The sequence below is a fragment of the Arachis ipaensis genome, chromosome B03, assembly GCF_000816755.2.
Source record: "Arachis ipaensis cultivar K30076 chromosome B03, Araip1.1, whole genome shotgun sequence".
Taxonomy (NCBI): Eukaryota; Viridiplantae; Streptophyta; class Magnoliopsida; order Fabales; family Fabaceae; genus Arachis; species Arachis ipaensis.
The window spans coordinates 117,324,553-117,333,932 of NC_029787.2; the positions used below are offsets into that span (position 1 = coordinate 117,324,553).

General features: G+C 31.7%; 1 protein-coding gene across 1 annotated transcript in view; it reads left to right on the plus strand.

Moving 5' to 3' along the window:
- Positions 5,454-9,380, plus strand: part of LOC107631110 (bifunctional aspartate aminotransferase and glutamate/aspartate-prephenate aminotransferase) — a 5,409-nt gene continuing 1,482 nt past the window's right edge. Inside the window, exons 1-8 of the mRNA XM_021119388.1 lie at positions 5,454-5,749; positions 5,786-5,881; positions 5,959-6,062; positions 7,475-7,733; positions 7,827-7,940; positions 8,081-8,164; positions 8,396-8,566; positions 8,690-8,803. Of these exons, the coding sequence (XP_020975047.1) occupies positions 5,564-5,749; positions 5,786-5,881; positions 5,959-6,062; positions 7,475-7,733; positions 7,827-7,940; positions 8,081-8,164; positions 8,396-8,566; positions 8,690-8,803 (1,128 nt within the window). The 5' untranslated portion in view covers positions 5,454-5,563. The remainder of the gene's footprint in view (positions 5,750-5,785; positions 5,882-5,958; positions 6,063-7,474; positions 7,734-7,826; positions 7,941-8,080; positions 8,165-8,395; positions 8,567-8,689; positions 8,804-9,380) is intronic.

Below are 9,380 nucleotides of genomic sequence, written 5' to 3' on the forward strand. Positions count from 1 at the left end.
TGTCTTCTTTAAAAAGAAAAGTATAGGTATCAATATAATATCTATTAATTTATTACTAACAAGACAATAATAATTATTATACTTTCTAACAAACTAAATGTTAAAAGGAAAAGTATAGGTACCAACATATTATCTATCAATAATAATTAATTATTATATTTTAAATACATATATAAAAAAATATATCTAAAAAATATATTTATAAAAAGAAATTTATTAGACACAACCATAAAAAAGATATTTTTATTAGACACATCTATAAAAATATTTCTATTAAATATAGTTATAAAAAATTAGCAGAAATTGACAAAAATGCTATTGGTAACATAATGGAATTGGTTTCATACTTTCAAAGTTTCAATTTCGAAAATCCATTTGATTGATTATATATAAATAGTTAGACACTTAAAAGATATTTATGAATTTCGTTTATTGACATATTTTTATCGAATGAATAAATGAACAAAATGCATAATATCTTTAATATCCCCATAACAATATGGTATATTGAAAAGATTCAAAAGAAATGTATTAAAAAAAATTTAAAAATTAATACTTTTAATTAAAAAAAATCAATTATTGTTAATTTAATACGAGACAAATAAATGAAAAACTAACATTTCTCTTAAATAAAAACTCAATATAATCATAAGTATTAGATTAGTTTATTGTGTATAAGTTAGAAAAAACCAAGACTATAAGTAAAATAAAAAAAGTATGGTAATGAGATCAAGGACTTCAAGCCTATTAGTATGGTGGGGTGTGTTTATAAGATAATTTTTAAGGTTTTGGTGAGGAGGTTGAGAACATTTATACCTGAATTGGTAGGAGAGACGCAAACTACTTTTGTGAAGGGTAGAAAGATTCATGATGGCGCCCTTATTGCCTGTGAGACGGTGTAATGGCTCAACACGCATAGAAAGAAGGCGGCAATTATAAAGCTAAATTTTCAGAAAGCATATGATAGAGTTAGATGAAGCTTTGTGGATATTGTGTTACAGAAGATGGGATTCGGGCAAAGATGGAGGAGTTGGGTGAATTAGTGTGTAAGTACGGCCACTATGTCAGTCCTAGTGAATGGATCACTATCCAAGCCGTTTAAGATGGAGAGGGGCCTAAGACAAGGAGATCCACTGTCTCCTCTTCTGTTTGTTCTTGTGGTGGATGTGTTGCATAGGATGTTGGAAGAAGCTGTAAGGAATGGGCGTATTACTCTGCTACTGGTTGGGAGAGATCATATTGAACTGTCACATCTTCAATTTGCGGATGACACTATCTTGTTTTGCCCTCCGAAGACAGAGACAATTGTGAATTATAAGAGGTTGTTGTGCTGTTTTGAGCTGATGTCTGGTCTGAACATCAACTTTGAAAAGTCGAATCTGATCTTAGTTAATTGTGAGCAGGAGTTGGTGGAGCATATGTGTGACCTCCTACAGTGTGCAAGCAAGCTAGTTTACCTGTGAGGTATCTCAGGATTTCTTTAGGAGCGAACCCGTGTTTGGTGAAGACTTGGAAACCGGTCATAGATAAGGTGGAAGAGAAGCTTAGCTTATGGAAAGCGAAGGTTCTAAACAAAGCAGGCAAGTTAGTTCTTATTAAATTGGTGTTGAATAGCCTACTGGTATACTACCTTAGCCTGTACAAGATGTCAAAGGCAGTCGCTAACAAGTTGATTGCCTTACAGAGGAGACTCCTGTGTTGTAAGAGGATGGTAACAATGGTATACCTCTAGTGAAGTGGGAAGTGGTTCAGGCTCCTAAAAAGACTGGGGGGTTGGGGTTGGGGATGCAGTGCTCAGGAACACAACACTACTGTTTAAGTGGTGGTGGCAGTTTTTCAAGAAAGATTATTCGTTATGGAAGAAGATTGTCTGTTCGTGTAACAATTTGAATCCTCAGATTATGCTTTCTAGTCAGACTCTACCGGTAAAGGGTGGCCCCTGGAAAGACATCTGTCAGTTGAATATAAAAGCATAGCAGGTAAAAGAAAAAATTATTAGTGGGCTGGCTATAGAAGTTGGAAATGGACGTAGGACACTTTTCTGGGAAGATAACTGGGTCCAGAGTGGTCCTCTGAAAGCGAGTTTTCCAAGGCTCTTCTCTGTTTCAAATCAACAAGGATCTGTGATAGGGGATTGTGGGTTCTGGGATGGGTTATAGTGGATTTGAAATTTCTATTGGAGGAGAGAGTTGTTTCAATGGGAATTGGAACTAATTCACCAACTTCATGAGAGGTTAAAACCAGTAAAATTATCAGCTGACAGAAAAGATAATCTTGTTTGGAAATTTGATAATAAAGGTATTTTTTCTACTAACTCTTTTTTACAGGTGTTGTAATTGGAGACTCTTTCGGAGGAGATACGAGTTATAGCTTCACAAATGTGATCTGGAAAGGGTTGGTTCTGCCTAGAATTGAGCTGTTTGATTGGTTTGTTTTAGTGGGTAGAGTGAATACTAAAGAAAGGTTGAGTAGATTAGGCATACTTCACCAGCATGATAGTATTTGTGTCTTGTGTAAAAAGGAGAGTGAATGTGTTCATCATTTGTTTGTGTTCTGTGAGTTTACGTGGCAGGTGTGGTGCGTCTGGTTGAGATGTTTTCATAGAGATTGGGCTGTCCCAGGAAGCATTAAAGGCTTGTTTAAGAGTTGGAATGGAACGCCTAATAGAAAAAAGGAGCAGAGGAGGTGGCTGACTGGGTTCTTTGCGGTTATTTGGAACGTCTGGTTGGAATGCAATAACAGGATTTTCAACAATAAAGAGGTAAATGTTGATGTCATACAAAACATGACGTTTTTGAGCTCTAAGGAGTGGACTGGTATTGATCCTACTGGTTATTGATGGCAATGCCGAAGATGAGATAGGATTGTTAACCTTTGTATTTAATTTTGCTTCCGTTTATGTCTGTTTTATGCTCCACTCATGTGTTGAGCTTCCTTTGTTTCAAAAAATAAAAAAAAAATCCTTATAATTACACTAAAAATGATCAATTATGTAGTGTTATTGTATATTGAGTAAATAGTCATGTTGGCACTTAAAAAATTTTGTGTTTGTCAAAATAGAACCAAACATTTATTTTTTTCAAAATGAATTCCAAAAAATATACACCGTTTGACAAAATGACTTCAACGTTAACTCTTCACTCTCGACGTTAATAGAGATGTCTAGGTGGTACATTAAGTTCTTACTTGAAGAGTTAGAATGATATACATGAGGTTGATTCACATTTTAACCTAAAGAAAATTTTAAACCCCAAATTGAGTAGTTGGTGGAGCAAAAATAGAAAAGAAATTTTCGTTGACTCAGAATGGCATTTCTATCTGCGAGAACTATGAGGGCTGCACCAAAATAAAGAAAAAACCATTTGATGGAACCTACTTCTGCTGTTAGGAGGTGGTGATACTAAAATTGAATATCCAGGCCAACTCTGAGCGTTGATTTTTTTATTGTTCTTTTTGGTAAGTATGTCATCTTGAATGAAATCCATTGAAATATAGCTTTTTGATTCCTTTTATTTGTTGAATCTTTTTTTTTTCTTTCTATTTTAACAGAAATTAAGAATGGGATGTAGATATTTTGTTTGGGTTGATGAAGTGAAAAAAGAGATTAAGAAAATTAAAATAAATGTTAGAAGAAGTGAAAGGATGGAAAGTTAGACAATGAGAGAATTATAAGACTTATAGCTATGAGCTCATGTGTGATTAAAGAGTACATGAGGATGATATAAATTTTGTTGTTGGTACTTATAATTGGGATAGCTTTAGTTATATTCATGAATATGTTCTCATTATTTAGGTAATGGTAGTCTTATTGTTGCTGTATGATGATAAAGTTAATAGTAAAAAAATGTTATCTTTGGATGTGCTGAATGCTAAAATTGTATCTACAATGAATATGTATTCTTTGAACATGTGCTGAATGCAATAACAACAATTCTTTATCAGATGAGATTTTTACTGTGAGTTGATGGAGATAAATTGAGTCAATGAAGATAAACTGAAATGTGAAGGAGTGAAATAGGGCTTTTAAATTTAATAAGAGAAAATTTTACTTCCCTTCCCTTTTTTGCGAGATGTTAAAATGACATTTTTTTTCCCTCTATTTTATAAATATACATTCTTCTCCCTTCTAACTTTTAAAAAAACCTCCTCTTTAATCCATTTTAAATTTTTTGTGTTAACTATTATTAACTTTATTCATTTTTAAAGAAAAAATAAATTATTTTTTGAAAAAATACCCATTAACAAAAATTTTATTTTTTATCATTAAAATTTTCTTACCAAAATACCCTTTAATAAATTATTCTTTATTAATTAAATTCTATTTTTATCAAAATATTTTTTAAAAAAATTAATAATTAAATTATTTTTTTAAGATACTCTTCAATAATTTTTTAATTATTAAATTATGATTTTACCAAAATTTTTGTTAACAATTATTTTTATATTTTACTATTAATTTTTTGATATCAATATATATTATTTTAATATTAAATAAAAAAATCTTACCACTATTAATATGTATAACAATTAATATATATTGATATTGAAAAATAATCTTACTAAAATTTTTTATTTAATGTTAAAATAATATATATAGATATCAAAAAATTAATAGTAAAATATAAAAAAATTATTAACAAAAATTTTGGTAAAATTATAATTTAATAATTAAAAAATTATTGAAGGGTATTTTAGAAAAAATAATATAATTATTAAATTTTTTAAAAATATAATTTAATCAATAAAAAATAATTTATTAAAGGATATTTTGGTAAGCAAAATTTAATGATAAAAAATACAATTTTTGTTAATGGGTATTTTTTTAAAAAATGAATAAAATTAACATTAGTTAACACAAAAAGTTTAAAATGGATTAAAGAGGAGGTTTTTTAAAAGTTAATAGAGAGTAAAATGTACATTTATAAAATAGAGGGGAAGGGAGTATCATTTTAATATCTTACAGCAGAGGAGAGTAAAATTTTTTCATTTAATAATCTCCCATCTAAAAAAGGGTAATATTGTAATTTCACATTTAACCCTTTAGATAAGTATTTAATGTGTCACCTAGATACCTCCGTTAAAATCCAAAATGATGAGGAGTTAACGTCGAAGCCATTTTGTCAAAGGATACCTATTTTTTAAGATTTATTTTATTAAAAACAAATGTTGAGATCTATTTTAACAAAATAGAATTAATCAGTAATTAATTAATAATATCTAAAAATAGAAATTAAAAATATATTATTAAATTATTCTACTAAAAAAAATGGAACTAATAACTAAAAAATAGTCGATGAATGCAATAAATTTTGCTGGTTTAACTGTTTTAGTTTTGCTTATGATGCAAGAAACACGATATCGGATTTACATTAATTACCTCCCAATTCCGATCTCTCTAGTCTCTAACTCGCCTGACGTGGTTAGTTCTGTTGTTACACGTCACTATCATTCTAGTTAGTGTTGAGTGGACAATTGCAACACTCATCTGTGGTCTTCCGCGCAATTCAAAGTGGCCAACACATGCCGTATACATTTCGTTAATTTCCATTCCAGGTCCATCCACATGGAGAAGAAGCAGAGTAGTGCAGTGGCCATGGGGGTTGATGACTCGTTGAGCCCGCGAGTCGACGCCGTGAAGCCTTCAAGGACTGTGGCCATAAGCGACCAAGCAAACGCACTGGTTCAAGCTGGCGTCCCCGTTATTCGCCTGGCCGCGGGGGAGCCCGATTTTGACACTCCCCCAATTCTGTGCTGACTCCTCACTCTTATGGTTATGGTTATCGATAGGCTGGAATTAATGCAATTCGTGAAGGCCATACAAGGTACACCCCCAACGCCGGAACATTACAATTACGCCAGGCCATTTCTCATAAGCTCAAAGGTAAATCTCACCTTCTTTTCCCTTAATCACAAAACTCACTATCAGATTCTCATAGTGTGCCACCATTGCTGTTGCAGAGGAGAACGGGATCACTTACGCCCCTGATCATATTGTGCTTAGTAATGGAGCCAAGCAAAGTCTTGCCCAGGCCGTTCTTGCAGTTTGCTCCCCGGGAGACGAGGTAACTATTTAATTTCAGCATAATTTTCTTTTTTCCTCTTTTTAATTGTTCTGAGTTTAGCCTAATGCTTGGCCTAGCAGTTCTGTTGCATAGGTTATGATGATGATACCGTGATACATGCTTTAGCAAGATGTAAAGTATTATTTAATAGTTATTAATTTATATTTTTAAATATTAGAATATTTTATTTAATTTTATGTATTTTAATTTTTATTTATTTAGTTATTAAATTAAAATTTATATTTGTGGATTTAGGATTTACTTTATTTTAATATGATAAGAGGTTTAAATACCTTTTAAATTATTGTAACTGACATAAAGAAATTAGAGGAGTGCCAAAATACTTTTTGATTTCGTGATGATACCATAGTGTGGACAAATGAAATTGAATGAGTTCTTCCCTTGTATCAGAAAATTGGGTAGAAGATTGAGTGATTTTCTTTTATTCAATTTTCAAATTATGTTATTAGATCAAATTTTATATTAGTGGATTTAATTTTTTTTATTTAATTTAATAAGAGATTATAAATATCTCTTAGGATAAGTGAAGTTGAATTAGTCTCTTTTTTGTTATGTTAGGCTAGAGTTGCTTATTGTTTTTGAGATACAGAGACACATACAAAAAAATATAAAGATACACAAATTTTGTAATGTGTTTAGTAATATACAAGACACATATGTATAAATTAAATGTCAATTTTATTCTGTGCGTCTTATGTATTGTGTCTTATACATTGGTAATTTCAAAAATAATTAGGAATAAAAAAGTCAAATTTTGCGTCTTCTTAAATAAGTTCTTTTGAAAAAGGAATTTAAAATATAAGGACTTTTATTAATAACAGCTTTTAAATAAGTTATTTTGTATTTGGAAAGTTATTATAGAAGTCCTTGTTTTAAAGTTGTGCATTAAATAGGAGTGATAAAATAGCTTTTGAAAATAGGAGAAGTCACATTTTTTAGCTTCTTCAAAAGCTCTTAAATAACTTTTTGAAAAGTTAAAAGTTTATCTAAAAAATTGTATCAAACACTATTAATGTAACTTTTTATAAGTCAAAAATAAAAAAAAAATAGTTTTTGGAGTTTTTCAAACAGACTGTATTTTGTGTGTATCTCTATACCACCGTGTCTATCCAAATCCGTGTCTCACCAAACAAACGCCGGATGTGTACCACCGTGTCTAATAATTAGTGTCCATGTGCCAACAAACAAACACAACCTTAGAGAATTAGATAGAAGATTGAGTAATTCCTTTTGATTTAATTTTTAAACTGTGCTGTGGATAATTTAAGTTGAATAAATTTCTTTTTTGTTGCATAAGAAATTGGATAAAAAGTAGAGTAATTCTCTTTTTATCCAATTTCAATTTATCTCTTTTTTTTTTATGCCTTATTTGGTATCATATGATGTGAAAGAATTTTTCAGGTCATTATTCCTGCTCCATATTGGGTGAGTTACCCAGAAATGGCAAGGTTGGCTGATGCGGTACCTGTCATTCTTCCAACATCAATAGATAATAATTTCCTTTTGGACCCCAAACTCCTTCAATCCAAAATTACTCAAAGATCAAGGCTTCTCATTCTTTGCTCGCCATCTAACCCAACAGGATCTGTCTACCCCAAGAAATTACTTCAAGACATAGCCCACATTGTAGCAAACCACCCCAGGCTTCTGGTACACTCTTCATCATGACATCAGTGTTTCAATTTGTTTGACCTTCATATTTTCATTCAAGATCTTACTTCACTTCTTTTCTGTTTTATTCAGATTCTCTCTGATGAGATTTACGAGCATATCATTTATGCACCAGCAACTCATACAAGCTTTGCATCACTACCAGGAATGTGGGACAGAACCTTAACTGTGAACGGATTTTCCAAGGTTGGTCGGTAAATAATGTGGTGTTGTCTTTCTAGTAGAGTTGTATTTGTATCTGCAATATCCCCACCACCCTGGCTTTTTAGTGTCAGTTTTTGGTCTTTGTTTTGTTGATCTGTTGCCAGATGATGTATATTTCATAGGCCTTTGCAATGACTGGATGGCGGCTTGGATATATTGCTGGTCCAAAACATTTTGTTGCAGCATGTGGAAAGATTCAAAGTCAGGTATGCAGCAGTTTTCTGTTAGGCCATGTTTTTCTGCACAATATCATATCTCATGATTTCCTTCTGATATGCTACATACATACAATAGATTATTCGTTTTTTTATCAGATTTTCCATCTGGAAGTAAAAATTCAGGGGGATATCCTAGCATTCATTTGGAATTAGTTGAGGCAACTATGCTGTTTGCATTATATGCCTTACATAATGGCTGATGCATCCTATTGAATTCAGTTCACTACAGGGCCCAATAGCATAGCTCAGAAAGCTGGAGTTGCAGCGTTAGGACTAGGCTATGCTGGTGGGGAAATTGTAGCTAATATGGTGAAAGCATTTCGGGAGCGACGAGATTTCTTGGTTAAAAGTTTTAGGGAAATGGAGGGTCTTAAAATATCAGAACCCCAGGTTTGAGAAAACTCAATTATGTATTTGTTAATTCCTTAATAGTTATTCTCTTTGTGTTTTGTCTCTTCCTAATATGTTTGTTGTTCTGCTTCATAAATGTGTACTCTTTCTTCCCACATGCAGGGGGCATTTTATCTATTCATTGATTTCAGCTACTACTATGGAAAAGAAGCTGAAGGATTTGGTAGAATTGATGATTCGGAGTCCCTTTGTCGATATCTTCTGGATAAGGGCCAGGTAAACTCTTTTAATGGACTTTATTGTTTATTTGAGGAACATATTAGTCAAGTTATAAAACTTGCATGGAGTTTTCAAGTTGCCAGTGAGGTAAACATTATTTATTACGTTTTGATACGTGCTTCAAATGTTCGTGATATGAAGAGTTCAAGAGTTATTTAGAAGATATTTTAGTTTACATTTTTAGAATATTTTATTTAATGTATTTTGATTTTGTTTATTTAATTACTAGATTGGGCCTTATGTTTATGGGCTTTAGGGTTTTCTTTGTTTTAACCTAATAAGAGGTTATAAATACCTCCTTAGCTATTGTAGTCGTAGCATAGAATTTTTAGAGGTTTCAAAACCCATTTTTGGTTTCGTGATGAAACCATGGTGTGGACAATTGAGGTTGAGGAGTCCCTCTCTTGTTGCATCGGGGAATTGGTTAGAAGGTTGAGGAGTGATGCCAAGGCATCTTAGGCTAGTTTCACTAGTATTTTTCTGTTAGTTTTAGTGGTTTTATGCATTTTCTTGAGCTTAAAGTAACCAAGAATGGTTAAATGAATAACAAAGCAATGAACCATCCAAACAGTAT